Source organism: Phyllopteryx taeniolatus, chromosome 2 (genome assembly GCF_024500385.1).
Source record: "Phyllopteryx taeniolatus isolate TA_2022b chromosome 2, UOR_Ptae_1.2, whole genome shotgun sequence".
NCBI lineage: Eukaryota > Metazoa > Chordata > Actinopteri > Syngnathiformes > Syngnathidae > Phyllopteryx > Phyllopteryx taeniolatus.
Genome location: NC_084503.1, coordinates 12,348,878 through 12,375,573, shown reverse-complemented (window position 1 = coordinate 12,375,573; position 26,696 = coordinate 12,348,878). Strand labels below are relative to the sequence as shown.

The 26,696-nt window shown below is 41.4% G+C and overlaps 1 protein-coding gene across 5 annotated transcripts; it reads right to left on the bottom strand.

Annotated features, from left to right (window-relative positions):
* Window positions 1-5,547: 5,547 nt before the first annotated feature.
* On the bottom strand, window positions 5,548-26,619 carry bbs4 (Bardet-Biedl syndrome 4). Of its 5 annotated transcripts, XM_061761098.1 has the most exons (16): window positions 26,515-26,619; window positions 19,827-19,869; window positions 15,757-15,836; window positions 14,435-14,498; window positions 14,157-14,268; window positions 13,905-13,977; window positions 13,280-13,333; window positions 13,079-13,206; window positions 10,876-10,930; window positions 10,718-10,786; window positions 10,374-10,526; window positions 8,037-8,208; window positions 7,862-7,931; window positions 7,279-7,423; window positions 6,996-7,200; window positions 5,548-6,065 (listed from the first exon to the last, which is right to left on the bottom strand). In XM_061761098.1, exons 1-16 carry the CDS (start codon window positions 26,572-26,574, stop codon window positions 5,923-5,925), a joined length of 1,626 nt encoding a protein of 541 aa, XP_061617082.1. In that variant the 5' UTR covers window positions 26,575-26,619; the 3' UTR covers window positions 5,548-5,922. The 5 variants fall into 5 exon arrangements, with proteins under 5 accessions (XP_061617082.1, XP_061617100.1, XP_061617091.1 ...); XM_061761116.1 differs by lacking the exon at window positions 15,757-15,836 and having other exon boundaries at window positions 26,515-26,583; XM_061761107.1 differs by lacking the exons at window positions 14,435-14,498; window positions 15,757-15,836 and having other exon boundaries at window positions 26,515-26,599.
* Window positions 26,620-26,696: the final 77 nt, after the last annotated feature.

Below are 26,696 nucleotides of genomic sequence, written 5' to 3'. Positions count from 1 at the left end.
CAAACGCGGCATGCTCCTCGTGTACATTCTTCAGGTGCTCCATCAAATTTGTTGCGCTGAAGCATTTAGATGACGTTCCCCACGACATACTTCAATTGTGCACAGACTGCAAATAACATACGTCTTGTTTGTCTGCGACACGGCAAAATAGTCCCACACCGACGACGTGTTTTTTCACCGAAAAAGCTTGAAAAGAACTTTATTGACCGTCAGATAGTCACAGTACTGCGCAACAAGACACGTGACAAGGCTAAAAATAAACTAGCTTTTGGATTCATTTGCGACGAAGACGCGGACTTAAATGTCTTGTGCAGAGCATTGACGACTTATGACATCATTGACGACTTATGACATGAAAGCCGATCAGCATAAAATGCTAATTATCGGCCGCTACCGATAACACCGATCACATCGGCGTAAAGTCTACTTATTACAAACAAAGAACGAGTGAAACAGCTTTGTATGATATGATGAGGGAACTTGAATGTTTGTGTTTATTGGATGAGTTGAGTTCTTGAGAATAGATATTTTTCTATTTATGCCACATCAATTAATTTTCTGTAGCGTTTGTCCGCATTTGGTTCGTGGGTAAACTGGAGCCTATGCCAGCTGACTTTCAGCAAGAAGCTGGGGTACACCCTAGACTGGTCGCCAAACATCCGTCTGGCTATTTGCATCCACTGTTAACGTCTGTCTCTTCATTCACGTACACACGCATTGCATACAGTACATCTGACAGTCAACTCACATACACCTGATGCAAACGTGTGTGTCCATTTCCATGCGCCAAACCTTTATGAGCTTGCATTCAAATATGACATGGGCTGAGTCACATGGCTATTTTCCTTTTTTTTTTTTTTTTTTAATTAGCTGCTAAAATTAACAACCTAAATAGCAAATCAGCCCCATGGGAAACCCCCCCCCCCCCGGAACCTGACGTTTACTCAGATAATAAATCAAGTCTAACGGAGGCTTTCCTCCTGTCTATAAGCATGAATGTATGTTTAAGGCCATGTTTCACTTTTCTGACCAAGTGGGGATGTCCATTTTGTATAACCTTTGAACAAAGCTAACCATCATGTTAGTCATTGAGGATTGGTAGTCTGCAAAATTGGTTGAAAGCAAAAAAAAAAATCATCGACACCAACAAAAGCATTCATGAATTTGACCACGAACCACAGCAACCACATTGCGTAGGAACGGAATAAAGAAATACCACTTTGAAGAACAGTTGAAAATTGTTCATGGCAGAAAACAGAACAGGAAGATGACACATATAGTGGACTTCAAAAGTCTACACACCCATTAAAATGTCAAGTTTTTGTGATATATAGTAAAAAAAATAAAATAATTAGAACAATAAATCATTTCAAAACGTTTTCCACCATTAATGTGACCTAGAACATTTAAAAAACAACTAGGGGTGGGGGAGGGGGGGAGTTGATCGATCCTTTGTAGAGGGGAGGTAAAATTTAACAACTGAGATAATGTGGTTGCAACAGTGTGCACACCCTGTCATAACTGGGGATGTGGACATGTGGCTATTCAGTTTTAACCAATAACAATTAAACACATGTTAAATAGGAGTGAGCACATAACTTCCTCCATTTAAATAGCTGCTGGTTAACCCCAGATAATGTTCAGCTGTTCTGGTAAGCTTTTTTTTGTAGTCACGTCTTACAGCCCAAGCCATGGTCTGCAGAGCTTCCACAGCATAAGAAATCTCATTGCTCACGTGTCAGTCAGAAGAATGATACAAACGACTTTCCAAGGCATTAAATACAGCATGGAACAATGTGAAGATAGTCATCACCAAGTGTAGAAAATATGGCACAACTGTGACATTACCAAGAACTGAACATCCCTCTAAAATTGAGGAAATGACAAAATGAAAACTGGTCGGGCTGTCAAGAAGCTGACAGCAACCTTGGAGGAGGAATTTCCGGCAAGTAATGGCAGTTGGTACATGTGATCATTTCCTGTCTTCTTATGTATGAGCTACGGGGCGGGGTAGCAAGATGGGAGCATTATTCTTCAAAGGAAAAGAAAAAAAAAAAAAAAGGGAAGGCGGAGAGAAATACCAGTTTAGTTAGCACATAACCTTCAGGATTCTGCTAAAAAGAAAAGAGTCAGGATAAGACCACGAGAACTTCATCTAAATTTAAGGTTCATCAGATGCACTCTTTGTTTCAGTGACTTTTTTATTGCAAGGTCGGCACAAAATCCGTGTCAGTTCAGTTCTGAATGACTTCACGTCAGGCTTATTCACTTGTACACTGAATGTATTCACAAGAGAGTTTGTCCTGCCTACTTACTAAAATGCACAAATCAGAGTCACTTTTAATCATGGCAGGTGTGTGCGGAGTCTCATTAAACATGAGTTTGAATGTATTTGGTTCAATCTGACCACAGCCACGTGCATTTTCTGCGCCATAGATTAGGCTACAATGCTTTCCTCTGAGGCAAAAGGAAAGGAAGGGAACTAAAGTCAAATTTGCTGCACCAGAAAGGTGTAGCATGACTAAATAAATACTCTGGTAAAAGTAAGGTGCATTTAAAGTACTCTGACAAGTACAGTTTATGGAAAATGTCACTTGAGTAAATGTAATGGAGTAAATGTAGCGCATTACTACACACCTGTGTTCAAATCCCACCAAGAAGCCAAACATTGTGATCACCAACTGAATGATTTTACGACAGCAGGCAGGATTTTAATACTTACAACTGAATCAATACTAAAGAATATTAAAAGAGATTGTGTAAAATCTAGGTTTCCAAAGATGCTTACTGTTTCTTGGTAGATGCAAATGATATTCGGCTTGGGACCACTTCCACAGGCGATATGTCATGTAAAAAGATGACGAGTTCCACAGCAACGTTCCACAAGTTAAGTGCAGCAAGGGAGGTAACTCACAGGCCGTCAGCACCCTTGTTAACGTCACAAGCACAAGCACTTCAGGCATGCGGAACACGCTTAAAGACAACTCCAGTCCCTTGGTTACCGCAGCAGCACATGTACACATCATTCTCTATATAGTAGTTCAATCAGTAAGGATTCAGAGAGAATGTGTAAAACAGGCCCAGGAACTACAACCCCAATTCCAATGAAGTTGGAAAAACAGAAAAAAATGATTTGCAAATCATGTTCAACCGATATTTAATTCAATACACTACAAAGACAAGATATTTAATGCTCAAACTGATCAACTTGATTGTTTTTAGCAAATAATCATGAACTTAGAATTTTATGGCTGCAACACGTTCCCAAAAAAGCTGGGACAGGGTCACGTTTACCACTGTGTTACATCACCTTTTCTTTTAACAACATTCAATAAACGTTTGGGAAATGAGGACACTAATTGTTGAAGCTTTGTAGGTGGAATTCTTTCCCATTCTTGCTTGATGTACAGCTTCAGCTGTTCAACAGTCCGGGGTCTCCGTTGTCGTATTTTACGCTTCATAATGCGGCACACATTTTCAATGGGAGAAAGGGCTAGACTGCAGGCAGGTCAGTCTCGTACCCGCACTCTTTTACTACGAAGCCACACTGTTGTAACACGTGCAGAATGTGGTTTGGCATTGTCTTGCTGAAATAAGCAGGGGTGTCCATGAAAAAGACGTTGCTTGGATGGCAGCATATGTTTCTTCAAAACCTGTATGTACCTTTCAGCATTAATGGTGCCTTCACATATGTGTAAGTCAACCATTCCATTGGCACTAACACAGCCCCATACCATCACAGCTGCTGGCTTTTGAACTTTGCGTCCATAACAGTCCGCATCGTTCTTTTCCTCTTTGCCCCGGAGGACACGACGTCCACAATTTCCAAAAACAATTTGAAATGTGGACTCGTCAGAACACTTTTCCACTTTGCATCAGTCTATCTTAGATGAGCTCGGGCCCAGAGAAGCCGGCGGGATTTCTGGATGTTGTTGATAAATGACTTTTGCGTTGTGTAGTAGAGTTTCAAGTTGCGCTTACGGATTTAGGGCCGAACTCTATTTACTGACATTGGTTTTCTGAAGTGTTCCGGAGCCCAAGTGGTGATATCCTTTACACATTGATGTCGGTTTTTGATGCAGTGCCGCCTGAGGGATCGAAGGTCACGGGCATTCAATGTTGGTTTTCGGCCTTGCCACTTACATGCAGTGATTTCTCCAGATTCTCTGAACCTTTGAATGATATTATGGACCGTAGATGATGAAATCCCTAAATTCCTTGCAATTGTACGTTGAGGAACATTGTCCTTAAAATGTTCGACTATTTTCTCACGCACTTTTTCACAAATAGGTGAATCTTGCCCCATCTTTGCATTTGAATGACTGAGCAATTCAGGGAAGCTCCTTTTATACCCAATCATGGACCCACCTGCTCCCAATTAGCCTGTTCACCTATGGAACGTTCCAAACAGGTGTTTGATGAGCATTCCTCAACTATTTCAGTCAGTTTTTTGCCACCTGTCCCAGGTTTTTTGGAACGTGTTGCAGCCATAAAATTGTAAGTAAATGATTATTTGATTAAAAAAAATCAAGTTTATCAGTTGGAATATTAAATATCTTGTATTTGTAGAGTATTGAATTAAATATAGGTTGAACATGATTTGTATTCTGTTTTTATTTATGTTAACACAACGTCCCAACTTCATTGGAATTGGGGTTGTATGTGACCAGTCAGGATGGCATCATTTTGATAGGGCCTGTCAGCCAGAGACATCCAATCTGGAAGAATGTGATGTGAAGCAGGACTAGTCATCAACTCGGGCGAACAGGCAATCGTGATGGCGAGGTGACAGGTAGAAGACGACGCTTGATCCACTGAAATGACAGCTGACACTTTTGATGATGTGACTCAAGTGGGCATGTGAACGTCCTCAGTCAGTGGATTGAATTAGACACAAGTGAGGTAGGGGGGGAAAGTAAAGAGACTCCCTCGTTTATCGTGGGGGTTAGGTTCCGGGCCACCCCTGCAATAGGTGAAATGTGCAAAGTAATGACCACATCTTTTTGGGATTTTTTTATACACATTTTAAATCAGTATGAACATGCCCATACTCTTATGAGAAATCTTCTCCACACTCGTATTTACCTCTACCACTCTTATATATGGTACACTTTCCATACTCTTAAACAACTTTTAAACGCTTTACCATAGTAATCCACAGGAGTACTGTACACAATGTACACAAAGCCTCGTTTTAACTGGTCAAGCATCAATACCTTGGATTACCATCCATTCATCCATTTTCTGTACCGCTTTATCATCCTCACTAGGGTCGCGGGCGTGCTGGAGTCTATCCCAGCTATCTTCGGGCGAGAGGCGGGGTACACCTTGAACTGGTCGCCAACCAATCGCAGGGCACATATATTACAGATTTCTAAAAATCCATGCCAACAAGCTACTATATCCAAACATTTTACACACACTATGTTGAAAATAAATGGGTACCTGTTTTGATTTGGATTTTTAACTTTTTTGTTGTTGTTGCAAACTCATTACCCTAGCTAGTAATGAATTACACCAATAAGCACAATGTGTAGGAAAACAGTCGACCAATCTAGAATTTAATATTGAACACATTACTCTACATACACGTGACATTTGACAAATAAAAATCACTATTTACACCCAACGAAAACATTTCTATTTATCAAAACATTACATCTTTGTGTAGTGCAATGATTGTAGTAGCGCTGACATTTAACTGTAGGAAATTCTGTCAATTTTTTGTAAGCAAGCTCAAACAATCTCTTGTATTTGGACCATTTTATGTGAATGTGCTGGGGGGGGAACAAACAAAAAAACATCACCTAGCTCAGTGTAAAGTAAAACACACATTATTCAGCTACACTTCATGAGTCAGAGAGTTCAAACGCTAAATCTTCCCTCTCAACAGGAGAGCGGCAGAGATTCCTCCAAACTAATTCAGTCTTCCACCTTTGATTTTCTCTTGGAGGTTTTGGGTCTGGGGTCCTCTGCTTGGGCAGGTTCTGGGGAACCTGGAAGATCAGAAGGCAGGCTGGGAACGTTACCCACATCTGGGTCAGGGTCAAGCGACGTGGAGCGTCCTTCGGAACAAGACAGATACGTCAAAGGAATATACAACGGCTGAAATAATGATTTAACATGTCACCATTTTTCACACGAAATAGATTTCCAATAACCTATTGACATGAAATTTTCACCAGATGTTGGGAACAACCCAAGTAATCCATACATACAAAGAAAGTAGAACAAATGAGCTCAGAAATTAAGTTGGGTGAAATAATGTGACAGGACACAGGGAAAAAGTATGAAACATGCCAAATGGTATTTATTTAATACTTTGTACAAAAGCCTTTGTTTGCAATGACAGGTTCAAGATGCCTCCTGTATGGAGAAACTAGTCGCATGCATTGCTCTGGTGTGATTTTGGCCCATTCCTCCACACAAGCAGTCTTCAAATCTTGAAGGTTCCGTGGGCTTCTTTTATGGCCCTTGAGTTTCAGTTCTTTCCATCGTTTGATTATTGATAGATTTTAGGTGTTGTATTGGCTTTCCACGCCTTTTTGCACCTCCCTTTTTTCATGTGTTGATTACTTTTTCCCTGTGTCATTTCACAATATTAGATACAACTGAATTTTTGTTCTAATTTCTTTGTATGTATGAATTACTTGGGTTGTTCCCAACATCTGGTGAAAATTTCACATCAATAGCGCCTTTGGAAATATATTTATATTTGGTGTAATTTGTTTGGTCAGAAACAAAACAATGGCCAAGGGTTTGCTTACCTTTGAACAACAGAAGAAGCTAACAATTACTTATGGGCAAGAATGTGCCATATTGTAGCTTGTGGTTATTTTACATTTTACAATAACAGCTGGTTTTATTGGCATGGTGGAGGGAAAAAGATTGTTTTAGATTAACAATGAAACTGACTCTTCAATATGTGAAACATGCTTTCAGTGCTATAAACTCAAACCACACATTGAGTGTCTATCACAGAGGTAAAAATGTACTTGTTGGTAGTTGGATGTTTTTGTTGTAGCTGGCAGCAGAAGACATGGCCTGACCCAGAGCTTGATTAGTACCAAGAGGGGCACCCGGGCTCGGAGTGGCTGCTCCTGAGCTCGCTTTGGACTTGGAATCCTTGCATGGTTTGGTCCACACCACACTCTCTGTCACCTGTAGGGCTGCTCCCATCTTCTGAGCCATGTCTATGAGCTGTGAAAAAGAGGTAAATACTTCAAGACGATTGACAGGCTTTAATAACAGTTATCGCCACATCGGCAGTTTGGGTACCTCTGGGTCAAAGTCGAAGCTGCTACTGCTGTCTCGCAGTGTGTTGACTTTTCTCTCCATTTCCTGGTACTGATTCAGCGCACCCTTCTTGTCGCCGTGATTGTAGAGGAAGATTGCAAAGTTCAGGTTGACCAGAGGGTTGGATCTGCAAAGAAAATTCACCGAGAGAGAAATTAAATGCTTCAAGTTGCAGAATTAATACACTTTCAAAAGAAAAAAAAACAACTTGTATTTCTGGACTTAAAACAGTAATTTATGTTGGAAAAACTTTAAAATACAATTCATTGACATTTATGGAAACAATGTTAGTTAGCAAAACAAAGCAACCAAGCCGTTTGTTCCAAAACAATTTGCCGAGTTCGTTTGACTCATACAGTATTTTTATGTTGGGGTTCAAAACATGGGAAAACAGTTCTGTAAACTCTGTTGTTGCGGGGAAGCCAGCTTTCACAAAAGAAAACTAGTTGAATTGCTCAACTTAAAATTTTATTGTTACTTTGAAATTTTGAGTTCACCCAACATCTGTTTTGTTTCGTTTTTCTCTTTACAGCGTAGGACATACGAGAGAGAACATAGGACTTACTGGTCCTGATTCACAGCTTGCTCGTACGCTTTGGTGGCATTCTCCGCATCATCCAAGTTGGTCAAAGCCACTGTTATCAAGGGTACACACTTGACTTGCAATACTATAAAAGGCTATGATGACCTGTGCAATGTAAATTCCGAAGGATCTGTTTTGTCATTTGTGCAACCGGTACCTGCCAGCAGCATGTAGAGCTCGCCCAGTCGCGGGCTCAGGTTGATAGCGGCGCTGAGGAAGTGGAAAGCAGAAGCGTACTGCTGCATGGTCAGGTGTACCAGCCCCAGGTTGTACAAAACTTTCCAGTCAAAAGGAGACAAGTAGTGGGCTCGCTTCAGGCAGCTGATGGCCTGTGAAAGAAAGAGAGAGGGAAACTTGATTACAAATCTGCGTGAGCCACACTGTTAAGAAATAGACCCCACCAAATTAATGTTTATTTAGTGTGGCTGTAGTTTGCTGTAGTCTAGAACTGTATTATATCATAATGAGAGCCGTTCCTAATATTTTTAACTCTCTTGTGTAAGAAAGGGCTAGCAAATATGAGACCAACTTCAATAACAAATACATGATTAGATTACCGTAATTTCTCGTGTATAATGCACACCCATGTATAATACGCAGCCCCAAAGTTGACCTCAAAATTCTGGAAAAACCTTCTACCTATGTATAATTTTTACAATGCATGATTTTGCTTCTACCCATATGATCAAAACATGAAGTATTATCTGTATTTTGTTAGGTTTTTTTTCCAAATAATTATTCTGAAGTTAAGCACTTCATTTGAACACTTAATACTATCTTTTTATTTACTTTTATTTTACTTACTTCACAGCCCTACTTTTATTTTGTAAATGAGAAAACACACAGTTGTGGTCATATGTTCGATTACCCGGGGATAAGTTGTAAGATGGGTACAATTCTTTAAAGAAAACATGAAGGGGCAGGCGAAACACATTAATTTTATTTTAATGGGATTCAAATTAAACTGTCAAGCATTTGAGAAAAGCATTATCATCAAACAAAACACAACCATAAGTAAATGAATGATGGTTGTTGTTTAGTCATCAGTCATATTTAAAAAAAACAATATTTCATAAATTCAGCCAGGGTATGTAAACTTATGAGCACAACTGTACATATGCAGGCATACGTACGTACCCCTGTCATATTGGAATGAAAGTGTAAGCTACACCTTTCTCATAACCTCTAGGTGGCGGTGGCATTTTGAAATGAACGTGTACCGCTTTTTCATAACCTCTAGATGCCGCCATACATTTATAAAATGGGAAAGTTTTTTTCATTTCCCCCTATACCAAAATGCGCACCAGTTATTTTTGAAATTTTTTGGGGGGGGGAAAAAAAAGCGCATTATACATGAGAAATTACGGTAATACTTGTCTGAGAGCATCAATTAATTATCAATCATGATACCTGTAAAGGCAGAATATTCAAGAGATCTCTTGTTTTGGATAATATAATTTGGAAGTGGTCATAATGTTGTGGTTGGTCGGTAAAGCATGAAACAATGGGTTTTTATGAAAATTCTTTTCAGTGTTTACCGCTAAGTTTTGATGATAACACTGGTGTAAATATATTTCATCTCGTGTTTAACTATCCCCAAAAATCTCCAGTGACTCCTGAGGGGGTGTGTTTTGCAAACCAACATGATGGTGGCTAAGTTGGTAGTGGGTTCGGGTGTGCATGCAGCTATAAAACCACCTGAGTAGTGAATGCACCAGGATGTATGGATATTTGGTTAACAGATCAACCTCTAAAAACACAGCACGAGAAAAGTCAGTCAAAGATTTTCTGAGCTCATTTCCAAGACTGGTGCAGACTGGACGCAGCGACTGAAAACCGCCGATTTTGATCTACTGAACAACTCACACGAATCCCAGCGAAAGTACGTAATGTTTTTTTGAAGTGATAAGTGTCGTCTCTAGGGAACGTATTCTCAAAGCTATGAGTATAATTATAGTTAGAGCCTGAGACTGTAAAGCTTGTATCCACACTAAACAAATGAAGATGAATATGCAATACATGCTGAGGAGACAGCCAGCCTCCAGTCTGTTGCACTGAGAATTTGAGTTGTCTTAACAGAGGAGCGTGGATTGAGTGCCACATGTTATTGTTGTGTGACTCTCCACCAGGGATTGGCTCATTTTAATGTGGTGCCACTGCACTGACAGACTGACACAGATACAACAAACATATTTTATGAACCTATTGCATAAGACAAACCTAGTATAAAATGTCTCATCTATGTGTGATACACTACTTTCATTTAAAGATGGTTTCATTGCACAGATAAGAACAGCAAGCTGGGTATTCACTTGATTTCTCTCTATAGTAGTTGGAAACTCTAATACAGTACTTTAAAAACCTTACTGTCCTACTTTTAAGCACCAAAACATGATGCAAATAAACCATTGAATTTTTGGTTCAATCCTTTTGTTGCGGATTACTACCTGCAGAGAGTTGAGGAAGGAGCTAATCGAGGGAGAACACGACTTACCGCAACATATTTCTTTTTGCCAAAGAAGCACATGCCGATGTTGTTCCAGAGAGGGGGGCTTTCAGGCACGGCGCATGCTGCGACCCGGTACTTGTTCATAGCCACATCGAAATCCCCGTGGGTCTGCATCATGCTGCCTGCAGCCAATATGGCCTGCAAACAAACGCAATCATTAAGCGAGGTATCAGAGGAAGGCCATGCGCCCTTTCAAACAGGATGAACGATGGAGTGAACCATGTGACAGGCAATGACCTTTTCATTTCAAATGATTCAACGCGATGCTATCAGTTAGGCTGATGAACCAAAGACCACAGCACATTGCGCACGCGTGTGCACATACAGACCTTATAATTGTTAGGGTCGAATGTGAGGGCATTTCCAAGGTGCTCAAAAGCTTTTTGGTATTTGCCAAGCTGTAAAAAAATGAACACAACAGGTGAACTGGCACTAAAATGAAATTTCTCCCGTGTATACATGATAGCACTGATATCGGTTGACCTACGGAGAGAAAGAGCAGGCCGAGTGTTGTCAGCAGTTCCGTATTCTCCGGAGAGAATCTGAAAGGAGAATGCGATAATGAAAAAAAAAAATTTTTTTTAAATGAAACTTTAGCCGTGCTTGTAATTTAGTTTAATGACCCTGCTTAATCTTAAACAAGCATAGTTAATATTCACAGATTGTGCTGATTATTCAGTCAGGATTCATTTCAACATAATGGTGGCATATTAATTGAAAAAGAAATGGTAACGAGGGGGCCCATCAGTATTTAAATCAAACTCACTTTGGTAAGTCTCAATTAAACAACAACAGTGTTGGAGCACTTGATTAATTCATTTGCTGCCACCAGGAGGCAGCCATAATGAGCACCATGACACAGATATCATTTCCTTATTTACACCAAGGCCTGATGTTTAAATATTCAACATATGAATAGAGGTGGAAATGAACTAAATCTATACAGAAGTGAAAAGGCCCCCCAGGTGCAGACTTAACGACTAAATATGCGGACAAATGAGGAGGAAATCTTTTAATGAATTAAAACACCTTATTGAAATGTTGGTCATATATGAAAGGTGTGTTTCACAGTGCTTAACAGTATTCCCCTGCAAGTAATTGACACCCCCCACCCCAAAAAATGTTTTTTTTTTTTTTTATAAATTGAGCACTTTAAAAAAACTGTCAAACTGTCATGTTGGCCGCCTGCAGCCTGTTGGTGGTCTCAATGTGGATGAGGTTGCGGGCAGATTCCCCAGAGGAGGGAGACAATAAGAGCTGTATGCTCCCTTCACAGAGTTTTATTTCCTCTCGTTGCACAATCAACATGATGTGTGAAGTTGTTAGCAAATGACAGAGGAAGAAGACCCACGTCCCCACAGACCAGTATTACGGCACGGGATGCTGACATTGTAATCACCTGATCACAACGTGAATGACGTTTCTTGCGTTGGCTGCAGCAGCGGAAGTTTGAATGTAAACAACGACTGCCGTTTTCTAACAGCCATTACTTCGTCTGTTGGTGACGAACCTCAAATTAGTCATAATGATCAATGGAACGAACGGTTCAAATCTTCTGTCCCATTTAGTCCTCTCTCCCACTTTACTTTATAGCATAGGTTCTAGACCCCCACCATATATCCTGCAGGATGCCGGCTAGCAGTAGTCCCTTGCTTGAATAGAAGAAAGGAGAAAGAAACAAAGAAATAAGAGAAAGTGATCCCTGCAATTGCATTAGAATAGAGCACTACTTTTCTATTAGTCAAATGAAGCTCCTCCCCTCACTTGAACAAAGTTCCAGGGCACCAAGATGCCACAAGATGGTGCTATAGCAATACGGGCTCAGCACAAATAACAGTTTTTCTCGAAGAACAGAAGATGGGTTCCCCCTGCACCCATCCATCCATCCATCCATTTTCTGAGCCGCTTCTCCTCACTAGGGTCGCGGGCATGCTGGAGCCTATCCCAGCTAGCATCGGGCAGGAGGCGGTTGCCAGCCAATCGCAGGGCACATATAAACAAACAACAATTTGCACTCACATTCACACCTACGGGCAATTTAGAGTTGTCAATTAACCTACCATGCATGTTTTTGGGATGTGGGAGGAAACCGGAGTGCCCGGAGAAAACCCACGCAGGCACAGGGAGAACATGCAAACTCCACACAGGCGGGGCCGGGGATTGAACCCCGGTCCTCAGAACTGTGAGGCAGACGCTCTAACCAGGCGACCACCGTGCAGCCCCCCACAACAAAAATAAAAAATAGGCGAGTAGCACATGACAAATATGCAGGGGAACACTGTACAGGTACTTGGTTTTGGAATGAAAACTGGCAATAGCTGGCAATAAATGCAGCTCCCTAACATCCTATAACTGCAGCTGTTTGTTGATTTGTTAGCAGGATTACGCAAAAAATTGAAACAAACTCTGGGCAGAGGTGGGACATCAGCTGACTGAGGAAGAATGCACTACATTTTGGTACAAATCTGGATGAGAATACAGATAAATATATTTATCATTCACCCAGCCACAGATTAGAAAAAGGGACGTCACAATTGTGTTACACTATCCTCAGTGAAAATGACAAATGTTCCTTACCTATTTTCAGTTCAGCCTAGGTTGAGGTCTTGGTTCTAATGGGTGTCATTCTATTTTAACGTAATGTTAAGAATATATATTTATATATTTAGTCCAATCTGAGCTCAACTTACTCCACTGCCCTCTTGTACACTTCAATGGCTTTGTCAGTTTCGCCGGCCAGCAAGTGGACTTTCCCGAGCATCATGAAAGTCGTGTCGTGTTTGTTTAACTGAAGAGCGATGTTGAGTTGCTCCTCAGCCTGACACAGAGAAGACAAAGAAATTCAAGTTAAGAATTGGTAAAGAATTATTGGTTTCAATCAGCATACTCGCCTGTCGGAAATCTTTGATGAAGAAATGGCACACTCCCAGATTGTGAGTGATCTCCTGTGGTGACAAAGAGTTGGATTTTTACATGAATTTAAAGTTCTGAGGTCTTTTTGCACACAGTAGATAGCTGCTCAAGTGCAGTCATCCTTCAATACTACTGAGCCTGATTCCCCAAAACCTTCGCAAGCAATGTAAAATGTTATGCCCCATGGCACAATGCACATCACATGAAGTGAAATTTTGCACATATTTGTAGGGAGGGTGTAGCTACTAGACTAGGCCGCCTGCAGGCTTTCATGTGGTGCGTTATGAAATTACCCATGCTTATTACAAAAAAGGAGCCAAAAGGCTGTGTTTAAGCAACCAAATGATATGAAGCCCTTGGATCTGGTTCAGCAAAATTGGGGTAGACATCATCGTAAAATGGCTCATAATATTTTGGCAAGTATAAGCGTGCAGATGTTATTTGATAACACAGGGTTCAATCTGAGGGTGAATCTGGTCATTGCCATTTGTAAGTAAAACTTTTTTTTGTTTTTTGCTGTTAAAGCCTTATGAATGTGTACAAAATGTAGTACTATCTACTGTTAGGACATTGAGTATTGTAAGAGGGCTTCTTTTCTTTTACCCAGTCTTTCTCGTTGAGCCTTGCAGCTTCACGATAGAATTCAATCGCTGCTTTGTGCTTTCCCAGTAAAAACCTACAAGACAACCACGATCCATATGAGAAATATCTTAACATGCTCAACAGACATTCTATCCTTCCAGCAGTTGCAGTTGTCGTCACGCTTAGGCTTCTAATCTTTCCCTAAAGTATTTGTAATGCTGAGAACATTAGTAAAATTCTTCATGGTGTCGGGCCAGGCTGGAGCTAACTCACAGAGATCTGGCTACTTGCTTCAGATTGTCAGCGCTGCTGGGATTAAGGATGGCACAGCTCTGAAACAGCTCCAGGGATTGTTGGATCTTGCCCTCGAGACGCAAGATTAGTGCTGTTGCAAGAAAAAAAAAAAAGAAGCTTAAATTGCACCAAAGAAAAACTACATTAAACATCTAAGGAACCGTAAGAGGTCCAAAGAGTCACATGTCAGCACATCTCGGGGATCCCAGTCTACAGAGATTTCACTAACTTCAGGTTGCATGTGTGCACCAGCTCACCTTGCACATATATGGCATATTCACACATTCCATTTGTCTCCTGCAACTGCTCCTTAATGATTACCTACATGGACACGATTGAGAAGAGTGAGCAAAAGTGCAGAATACTCGGGTGTGACTTAAATTGCGAGAAAAGTATTCATTGAACAATAGACCATTTCATCACGACATCACAATCACTTCCGGGTGGCAAGAGACGGCGCTTTCTCTGACGGCCCCACTCGTAAAAACAACAACCTTCCATGTCATGTGATCAAGGCAAAGCGTTTGAGAAAACAGGCGAAATGGCTTTCTAGCCTTCTTCTCTACTGCCGTAGCTTGAATGTGTGAAGTGTTTTTGGAAAAGAAGATGTTACGTGAGGTCAATTGCTTTGAATGCCAGCCATCATTTACATTTCAACAAGTTGATTCAACAATAATGTGAACATTGTTAAGATGATCATTGAGGATTGGCTAATTAATCGACTTCTCTTTTAAGAAAATGTCTTCACCAAACCAGATGATGATGAGGTTAGGTTCCCAGTCCGACCCTTTAGAGGCGGTCATGCTATCTTCTCTGCACGACTATTTACGACAGCCACTCGATTTACCCTCTTCACCTACAGGGTTTGTGAGATTAATTTTTATTTGTTTGAACGGAATTGAAAAAAGCTTAAACCGTTTTAGGTTGTGGTGCAACCCCAAACAAAGGTTTTTGTCTTCGCTTCAGCTCAGGTCAGCGGTAGCCACGCTCATTTCTGCCACCCAGAAGTACCCTGGCGTCTACTGTTTACAAACAAGGTACCCGCAAAACGTTTAAGTTTAAGTTCAGTATTGGTTTAATGGTTTACATTTTCCTTTTTTCAGGCTAAATAATTATTCTCACTCGCACTGAAAAAGCACTGTGTGGAAGAACATGCAGTCAAACAAGAGTTTGCAGCCTTCATTTTCAAGGATATTCAATACAAATAAAAATCAGTAAAATCTGCAAGAAAGCAGATTTGGACATGGCACAAAAATTCCAAGAGGAAGGCAAGAAGGAAAATGTGTGTTTCATTACAGTCGCTGTGCATATTGAACAATCGTGAAGCTTTGTGTAATTGATCATGAAAATCTATATCTGTCTGCATATGTTGTTGAAATATTCTCTTTTAGTTTTCAACATGAAGCCTATTTAATTTTGTTTACCTAGAACATAAAAGTTACTCAGATATTCATATTTTACCTGACACCCTGCATTTTGGTTTATTGTTTTAGCTACAGCACAGTCAAAATATTAGACAGTTCTCAGTGTGACGCAGGTCTTGTGTATGATCAGATATGCATTGATGAAGGCTGTTTACCTTGCAGTTTTCATAATCTTTATGTATATAGTGCTGGTGGATGAGCCAGTTTCTCCTCTCTACTATTGGAAGCTCGGGGGCTGAAAGAAAGCACATAGAAAAGAGTGTGTCCCCCTCCTGCTTGAGAGTCTGCACGGACCAGCTTGCTCCAGTTTTCACACAGATCTTCAATAGATCTTTGGAACTGTGTGAAGTCCCATCCTACCTCAAACGTTCCACCATCATCCCAGTCCCCAAGCAACCTGCAATTTCAGGACTGAATGACCGCAGACCTGTCGCACTGACATTTGTGGTCATGAAGTCCTTTGAACTTGACTCATGCTGGACCACCTCAAGAGCGTCACAGGACCCCTGCTGCACCCCATGCAGTTTGCCTATCGAGCAAACAGGTCTGTGGATGACGCAGTCAAAATGGGAATGCACTTCATCCTGGAACACCTCGACGGCTCAGAGACCTACACGAGGATCCTATTCGTTGACTTCAGCTCTGCGTTCAACACCATAATTCTCAAACTCCTCTCCTCCAAGCATTTCACCTGCAATCTGCCAGTGGATCTACAACTTCCTGACGGGCAGGACAGAGCAGGTGAAGCACCTCATCCACATGCACCATCAGCACCGGGGCCCCTCAGGATGTGTCCTCTCTCTGGTTGTCTTCTCTCTCTACACGAACGACTTCACCTCAACACTCCTTGCTGTCAAACTCCTGAAGTTTGCAGACGACACCACAGTCATCAGCCTCATCAAAGATTGTGACGAGTCTGCGTATCAACAGGAAGTGGAACAGCTTGGGCTTTGTTGCAGCCAGCACATCCTGGAGCTGAACACGTTCAAGACTAGAGATGATCGTGGACTTCAAGAAACATGCTTCGCCACAGCTGCCCCACACGCTGTCCAACTGCCCTGTGTCAGCCATTGAGACCTTCAAGTTCCTGGGAATTACAGTCTCTCAGGACGAACATCAACTCCATTCCCTAAAAGGCCCAGCAGAGGATGTACTGGTTTGGTGTTGCCACAAAGAAGGACAAAATCAGACTGCAATGGAGAGTCAAGGCTGCCAAAAAAATTATCGGTACCCACCTACCCACTTTTGAGGACTTGCACAATGCCAGGACTATAAGACAAGGGCATCCTGGTCACCACCTATTTCAGCTCCTTCCCTCAGGTAGGCGCTATCGAACAATGCAAACCAAAACCAGCAGACATTCCAACAGCTTCTTCCCTCTTGCCATTAGCTTCTCAACCAATTTCATCGTAACATGTTGCCAATTTTGCACATCTCTGTCGGGACGCTACGACGGTACATTATTCGTACACTCACTGTTTTATCACGTTGCATTATTCGCGTACTGTTGTTGATTATTATTGGCCATTTATGTGTCGGAGAACTCTCTGCACCATTTGCACAATCGTCACTGTACCAGATCATTGCACAATTGGTCACATTAAACTGCTCTAAATTGCTTGAGGACTCTGCATCATTTGCACAATTATCAGTATCATCAAACTCGTGGAACACTTTCATTGCTCAATGACTCTCCATACTCCTGTTTTTTGATGTCCTAAATGTATATTTAGTCATAGTGGCTATTTGGTGTCACAGTAGAGCAGCTCCAACAACCGGAGACAAATTCCTTGTGTGTCCTGGAACATACTTGGCCAAAAAAGCTGATTCTGATTCTGAAAAGTGAATAGTTAGACCATTACCATTTTCCATTCACATCATGTCTTTGTCGACGGCTGACTGATTTATCCTAAGAAGTCCCTCCTTTTGCAGTCATTATTACGTCTCTGAGCCAAAGCCTCATGGCCCACTGCCAGTCACGGCTTGTAAGCGCTTTTCCCCTCTTAGAAATGCACCGCTCGCTCTATTTGAGACAATTTTCAATTCATACAGTCCTAATTTGTCTGATAATCTACCACCCAATCTGACAGTTAGCAGACTGCAGACGTTAACGCCGCATATGAAACGGCAATCAACTCACAAGTCACGATGTGAATATTGCCATACTTTCAATCTTTTTAACGTTTCGGCAGGTAAGGATAGTCTGCTTGTTGCCTGGGCAACAATGACTCTTACTAGTCAGGTACTGGTGACAGAACACAGAAGGAACTGAGGAAGAAGACAGGAAGAATTGAGGGCTGGATCAGTAGAAATGGGACCACAACGGTCCAAAGCTTCTTACCAGTAAAGGGCAATCTTTATTTCAAAAGGAAACAAGTCTAAAGCGTGTTCAAGTCTAAAAATAGGATTAGAGGAAATGTAAAAAAGAAGTGTTTGGGTTTAAATATGCCACTGACATTTAGGAATATCTTTAATGAACTGCCTGTGTAAGAATCGTGTGAATTACAACACAGCTCCCTTCTGTTCCTTTGCTGTCGGCACTTCAAGCAGCGATCCTTTGATTTGCTGCTAAAAACGCAGCTACTTCCAACTTGTTCTCAGAAATCTTCTCCATGGCTGCATGCGCTTGAAACGCACTCACTGGGTCAAGATTGGGAATGGTCCTATTTGTAGTGACCTAATCCGCTTTCTTCCTGCTGAGACAGCAATCATATTCTCTCAGCTGTGGCCCCGAAGCTCCTCGGTGTCCACTAACTGAAATCTGGGGAGCAGCAACGGCATACATATTGCACATGTATTCCTGCAGGTTTTGTATGAATAATAAGAATATAAATAATAAAAGGTTGCCAGGAAAGAGGGCACAGCATGCAGTCTCCTAAAAATAGTCTTGAAAAAGTTGAAAAACTTCATCCCACACATGGTGCAGTTCATTTTTGATATTTGATCAGGCTAATGCTTGCGCGCGCTCCAACTTTTCTAATAGGGTACAAGAGCAGATGAGATGCATGCTGAGATCAAAAGACACACTGAAGAAAAAAAGTAATGGAAAATATAAGGAAATATAGTTTTACCCACAGAAAATGCCCTGCTATGTCATTTCTGCATTTAATTCTTGCTTGTAATTAAGTGATTTTCAGCTCAAATGTAATTACGTAGCCATAATTTGAGTTGTATGCATCATTGGTAAAGCCCTTTAAGTAGCTATGGTCTTTTAGTTTTATTGCATACAGTACTTATAAACTTGCTGTTCCATCTATCCATCCATTTTCTGAGCCGCTTATCCTCAAAAGGTCGCGGGAGTGCTGGAGCCTATCCGAGCTATCATCGGGCAGGAGGCGGGGTACACCCTGAACTGGTTGCCAGCCAATCGCAGGGCACATATTAACAAACAACCATTCACACTCACATTCACACCTAAGGGCAATTTATAGTCTTCAGTTAACCTGGCATGCATGTTTTTGGGATGCGGGAGGAAACCGGAGTGCCCGGAGAAAACCCACGCAGGCACGGGGAGAACATGCAAACTCCACACAGGCGGAGCCGGGGATTGACCACCGTGTCGCCTCAACTTGCTGTTGCTCTATATAATTAATGTCACAGTACAGTATTTTTTAAAAATATTTATGGAATCACCAAAGATTACCTCATTTTGTATATTAAATACTCAAGACCCCCTTCTGACTTTCTAATTAAAATAAACTCTTATTTTCACTGTTCAGTCTCCACCACTTATCCTCTGTGTACATTAGGTGGAAATTTCAGTCAACATGCCACCTTACACATCACAGTGAGTAAGAGTTAGGGCGTCCAATGCTATAGAATACAAATGAACCATTTAACCATGTCTTATACTGTACATGGTAAATTATTAAACATTATTTCACAGGCGTGTCAGTATAAATCACAAATGACAAATAATACCATAGTTTATGACAATTTATGTGCAGAGAAAACACCCGCAATGCTTCCATTTTAAGCCCATTATGGGAAAGGAGGAGAGTGACCCCTGCAGGACAGTTAACATCACACACGCATGAATAACCTCTACCAGGGATAATAATAATCATCATCATCATCATCATCTTTGTCACGAACATGCATGAATGCACATGAAATTTGCTCTCTGCATTTTACCCATCACAGTGAAACATAAAGTCTGAAATGTAAAACAAATACAAACAACTTTGATATAGAAATCATTTTAAATCAAGTTTAGTAACTTTACCTTTAGGTGCTCGACGTTTTTTTACTTCTGAGACCACCGGGAGCTGAAATACATAAAACATAATGCAAATGATTCAAAATGCAATAGCAGACCACATTGCATAGCAAAAGTTGCTAAGGCACACTAAGTTGTCCAGCGATCTTTTGGGGCCCATTGAACAGTGTGAACATTTACCGTTGTTCGAGAGAACATGACTTTGTGATTGAAATGTTATGTGACTATTCTACTAGGGTTTTCCAGTCCTGAGGATAGGGTTGGGCATCGTTTGAATTTTGAGCGATTCCGGTTCCTTAGTTCGAATCCGCTTCCAAACGATTCTTGATTCAGATTCTTTTAGGGGGCTGGGTGAAAAAACTTTGCATGGTTTAAATAAAGGGTGAACATGAACATCCATTTTCTTAGCAGCCCACAGCATAGACTAAAATGAACATTTGACTCGAGGTTCATTATAACCAGTATCAATATCAAACCTATGAACTAAAAGGCAATGTGTGTGGAACTAACCCAATTGACTTCATATTTATGAATTAATGTTTCACCTAAAAGTTAAATATAGCATTGTTAAAATAGTTATTTTAACAGTTTTAAGATTTTATTTTATTGTTTCACTCACAATTGGCTGGCGACCTGTTCAGGGTGTACCCCGCCTCACTTCACAGACAGCATTGTTAAAATAGTTATTTTAACAATGCTATATAGTTGCCCCTGTATTCCGTTTCATCACGTCAAATGGTTTATATGTGCAAGTTTTAACTTGTAGCCTTTTATTTTGAAGGGTACTCACCGGAACTCAGCATTTTGCACGAAAAGTAACTTCACGCAAAAGCACCATGTCACCAAAGGTGCTATTGACAAACTTTTCACCAGATGTTGGAAACAACCCAAGTAATCCATACATACAAAGAAAGTAGAACAAATAAGATCAGAAATTAAGTTGTGTGGACTAATGTGAAATGACACAGGGAAAAAGTATTGAACACATGAACACGCTCAAGACTGTAGAGATGATCGTGGACTTCAGGAGGCATCCTTCGCCACAGCTGCCCCTCACGTTGTCCAGCTGACTTGTGTCAACCGTCGAGACCTTCAAGTTCCTGGGAATTACAGTCTCTCAGGACCTGAAGTGGGCGACCAACATCAACTCCGTCCTCAAAAAGGCCCAGCAGAGGATGTACTTCCTGCGGCTTCTGAGAAAGCACGGCCTGCTACGGGAGCTGCTGAGGCAGTTCGAGACTGCGGTCATCGAATCAGTCCTGTGTTCTTCCATCACAGTCTGGTTTGGTGCTGCTACAAAAAAGGCCAAACTCCGACTGCAACGGACAATCAAAACTGCCGAAAAGATTGTCGGTACCCCCCTACCCACCCTTGAGGACTTACACGCTGCCAGAACTAAGAGCGTGCAAAATCTTCTTGGACCCTCCACATCCCGGTCACCAGCTCTTCCAGCTCCTTCCCTCAGGTAGGCGCTACCGATCAATGCAAACTAAACTAGCAGATTTTCCAACAGCTTCTTCCCTCTTCCAATCAACTTCTTAAATTTTGCCAATTTTTTTGTCGTGACTTTGTTGTCACATTTCTGTCAGGCCAATTATACATTACTCGTGCACTCACTGTAGTAGTCTCGCCACGCTGCACTATTTGCATATCTGTTGTTGACCAATACTGGCCACTCATGCCAGAGTAGCATCTGCTCCATTTGCACACTGATTGAGGAGTATCTGCAACATTTGCACAATCAACATTGTCCCAGATTATCGCACTACTAGTCACTTTACACTGCATACATTCCTTGAAGTCTCTGGACCCTTTGCACAATGGTCATTGCACTGGACTATTGCAATATTAGTCATTCGAACTGCTCTAAGTGCTAGAAAACTGCATCTTTTTGCACAATTGTCAAAAAAACAATTTTTTTTTTTTAATTGTACCGATATTACCAGATAACTAGCAACCCTTTATTGCTCAGTGACTGTTTTTCTCAATGTCTTTATGACTCAATAGTGTTCTCTGTCAATTGACTGTCTGTTGTCATACTAGAGCGGCTCCAACTACTGAACACAAATTCATTGTGTGTTTTTTGGACATCCATCCATCCATCCATTTTCTGAACCGGGCGTGCTGGAGCCTATCCCAGGTATCATCGGGCAGGAGGCGGGGTACACCCTGAACTGGTTTCCAGCCAATCGCAGGGCACAAACAACCATTCGCACTCACAGTCACACCTTCGGGCAATTTAGAGTCTCCAATTAATGCATGTTTTTGGGATGTGGGAGTGCCCGGAGAAAACCCACGCAGGCACGGACGGGGAGAACATGCAAACGCCACACAGGCGGGGCCAGTCGTCCACCGTGCCGCCCGTTTTTTGGACATACTTGGCAAAATAAAGATGATTCTGATTCTGAAGAAAGGGAGGTGCAAAAAGGCATGGAAAGCCAAGACAACACCTAAACTCTATTAATAATCAAACAGCAATCGAGCCCCTTGTCAGTGCAAATGAATATCAGCTGGTTCATTCCTAATTGATGGCCTACAAAAAAGTCTCATAGCCAAGGTGTGAGTCAAGACATCTCATGATGGGTAAGAGCAAAGAGCTGTCTCAAGACCATCGCAACCTAATTGTTGCAAAACATCGTGATGGCATTGGTTACAGGCGCATATCTAAGCTTCTGAATGTTCCAGTGAGCACAGTTGGGGGCCATAATACGTAAGTGGAAAGCCAATCATACCACCATGAATTTGACAGAGGAGTGCAAAGAATAAACAGAAGAGTTGTCCAAGAGCCAAGGAACACCTGTGGAGAGCTTCAAAAAGACCTGGAATTAGTGGGTACTGTTGTCACAAGGAAAACAGTGAGTCATGCACTCCGTCGCCATGGCCTATATGCACCCTCACCACGCAAGACCCCATTGCTGGAAAAAAGGATGTCAAAGCTCGTTTAAAGTTTCCTGAACATTAGGACTTCTTCTTTTTTTCCTTTCGGCTTGTCCCTTTAGGGGTCGCCACACCGCGTAATCATTTTCCATGTAAGCTTATCTGCATCCTCCTCTCGAACACCAACTGCCCTCAAGTCTTCCCTCACGACATCTATCAACCTTCTCTTTGGTCTTCCTCTAGCAATGTTGCCTGGCAGCTCCATCCTCATCATCCTTCTACAAATATACTCACTATTTCTCCTCTGGACGTGTCCAAACCATCGAAGTCTGCTCTCTCTAACACTGTCTCCAAAACATCGAACCTGGGCTGTCCCTCTGATGAGCTCATTTCTAATTTTATCCAACCTGATCACTCCGAGAGCAAACCTCAACATCTTCATTTCCGCCACCTCCAGCTCTGTTTCCTGTTGTCTCTTCAGTGCCACTGTCTCTAATCCATACATTATGGCTGGCCTCACCACTGTTTTATAAACTTTGCCCTTGATCCTACCAGAGACTCTTCTCTCACATAACACACCTGACACCTTCCTCTACCCGTTCCAACCTGCTTGGATGCGTTTCTTCACTTCCTGACCACACTCACCATTGCTCTGCCTTTTCTTATTGTTTTTTTGCTCAAGGTAATACTAATACTTTTTACATTACATTGTTGGGCAACGCCTTTACCTCCTCATTTTTTAAATTTTGTATTTGGTTGAGATTTTCTGTGGTTCTGACAAAGATGAAAATGTTCCTTCATTTCGGAATCCAAAATCCCACGGTCATAGGATTCGTCCACGATAGATACCTATATGTCCTTGATTAACTATTATTATTATATATATTACGGTAAACGGGAGCTGCTCACTAGAGCATTCTGACGTCCTCGTCAGCTGCCATATTGCTATCGTTATCTGTTGCTACTGCACTGGACGGCATGCATGCTCACTTGTGAGTTTGTTATACCTTAAACTTAAGGTAGGAAATGTCTACTAACAGGGCTACTTATTCAGCAACCTTTAAACAAAAAGTAATCAGTGTTGCTAAAGATGTAGGAAACTATAATAATTATTGGAAAACCTACTAAAATACAAATAATAATGTATTGAGCATATGGCTAGCAGCAGATCCATGGTGTGCATTATACATAGGTAGAAGCATTTTCCAGATTTAAAAAAAAAAATTTTTGGTCAGCTTTGAGGGTGCGCATTATACTCGAGCGCGTATTATACACGAGAAATTACAGTAAAACTGTTTCGGGAAAGACACTTTTTACATTCATGTTGGCTCAGAAACAAACACAATATTATGCTTCAGGAAAAGAGACTTTACATAAATTACTGTCATCATTCAGTATGCCGTGGACAGATTCTAAACTATGGATTTCAATAAAAATATACTAGGATTAAAATTATGGAACCCAGGGAGTGCACAAACTGGTAAATTATGGCCCAAGTAACTGCACTCTTTTTATTTGAGATTAAGATCATTTATGTTATTAAAGTGAACCCAAATTGATGTTTTTCAGTAGAGATGGGTGAGTACTGATACTGTACCAGGTATCTGTATCAGGCCGATAATGGCCTTATTTCTAGGCCAAGTCTGCTGATGTCAGCCACTGGTAATTAAGATTAAAAAAAAATAATACAAATCTGACATTGAGTAAGTCCTCCTTGCAATTAAGTGACACTATACTGTGGTGATTAGACACAGCAGCTAATCATCATGCGCGTCAGAAAGAAAGAAATGTCGTTTATAATTATCTGTCAATGTGCTAATTTAAATTTGATGTGTCAAAAGTAGGCGGCACGGTGAGCGACTGGCTAGAGCGTCTGCCTCGCAGTTCTGAGGACTGGGGTTCAATCCCCGGCCCCGCCTGTGTGGAGTTTTCATGTTCTCCCCGTGCCTGCGTGGGTTTTCTCCGGGCACTCCGGTTTCCTCCCACATCCCAAAAACATGCATGGTAGGTTAATTGACAACTCTAAATTGCCCGTACGTGTGAATATGAGTGCGAATGGTTGTTTGTTTGTATGTGCCCTCCGATTGGCTGGCAACCAGTTCAGGGTGTACCCTGCCTCCTGCCCGATGATAGCTGGGATAGGCTCCAGCATGCCCGCAACCCTAGTGAGGAGAAGCAGCTCAGAAAATGGATGGATGGGTGTCAGAAGTACTAGTGGTATTGGTACTCAGTACCTGTATTGGTGAGTACTCAAGTTTGAATATTCATATCATCAGTCTGAAAAAAAAATGGGATTGAACATCCCTATGTTTCAGGCAAAATGATCAGGAAATGGAAAGATAAGGGCTTAACTATTCTGATTTAAAACATCCATCCATTCATTTTCCTAACCGTTTATCCTGAGGTAGGGTCGCGGGCCTGCTGGAGCCTATCCCAGTTGACTCTGGACGAGAGGCGGGGTACACCCTGAACTGGTCTCCAGCCAATCGCAGGGCACATAGAAAAAAAAAAGCATTCGCACTCACATTCACAATTTCGAGTCTTCAATTAACCAACCATGTTTTGGGATGTGGGAGGAAACCGGAGTACCTGGAGAAAACCCACACAAGCAAGGGAAAAACATGCAAACTCCACACAGGAAGGGCCAGGATTTTAACCCCGGTCCTCAGAACTGTGAGGCAGATGTGCTAACCAGTCATCCACCGTGCCCAAGAAACTTAAATTTCCAGCGATTTTTAATGTCTTAAATAACTATCATCTTAATTCAATGGAGAATTGATCGAGCTTTCTAACACTTTTAATTTGATCGAGATATCTCAACTAATAAAAAAGATAGGGACATTTTTCTCCCAAAGAGTCAAGGTTTCGGTCACAAATTTCCTATTTACATTGATTTCTGGGCAGCAATTTTTTGGGCAAATTTTCAACAAAGAGTAGCATCATATCTTTAACCCTTATCTGATTCTTACAAACTATGGCTCATTTTATTCATGTGAAACTTCTATACCCAATGATATGGTCTATTTTGATATAAAGGTATTTTGAAACTTCTAGTAACATACCTGCTATATCAGGAAATACAGTGGGTTGTAAAAATGTTAAATCTGCAATATAATCTGATGCTTTTAATCTATATGGATCAAGACCACAATTTTCTACCCTTTCTTTGTATCTTGCCTTCACAGAGGACTGGAGAGAGTAATTATATCTCGAGAAACTCAAAAGATTTATCGGTGTTGCATATCGCAATAAACAGCCTCTCGGAATATGTTAACCCACAAAGGCACACGCGCACTCACCACACTTTTTAGTCACCGGGTGGCAGATTTCTTTTCTTTTTCTTTTTGTTTTGTTTTTTATCTTCCCCAGCAACATAAGATGCCTCGGGTCACGAGTCGTGTTGTGTTTGTGTTTTTGGCAGTAACTGGTTACATTTTTTTTTTTTTTTAAATCATATGTAGTTATTAGCTTACGGTCAATGAAAATTTAAGAATAACATTAGCACAAGCAAGCAGTGGGTATTTCACCATAGCTAAAAAATCTGACAGACAGCTGGAACATTTATTTCACTCAGAGCTGTTGTGGATTATATACACTGTCGGTAGACACAGGCGATTAAACACACTGCTACATACTGCTAGCAGTGGGATAATTAACTTAGCTCCGATTTTAGAGTGGTTTACAGTGTCCCGTTCAAATCCCTCCGTGTTCATACACCCCAACATCATTTCCTGTGGATTCTAACAAGGACAAACAAGCTGCAAGTGTTGTGTGAATACTGACGCAAACGACAAGGAGCTGTGATTTTCGGGCTCACCGTTGTGTGTTGCTCCACGTCCGCCATCTTGGAGTCGTCAAAGACAGAAGCTGTTGCCATGGATACAAGTGTGGAAGGCGGAGATGGAATGAATTAGCTTCTGAAGGAACCGCCCCCTTCAGTCTCCGCCAATCACAGGAGCTTGCGATTTTACTTGGCCCGTTCAAGTGTACACACAAGAC

Coding starts and splice junctions, on each gene's coding strand:
- bbs4 (XM_061761098.1), bottom strand. CDS start 26,574: ATGGCAACAGCTTCTGTCTTTGACGACTCCAAGATGGCGGACGTGGAG. Junction 7,932..8,036: donor GCTCTACATGCTGCTGGCAG/GTACCGGTTGCA, acceptor CCTTGATAACAG/TGGCTTTGACCAACTTGGAT. Junction 7,201..7,278: donor GCTTCGACTTTGACCCAGAG/GTACCCAAACTG, acceptor TCTTTTTCACAG/CTCATAGACATGGCTCAGAA.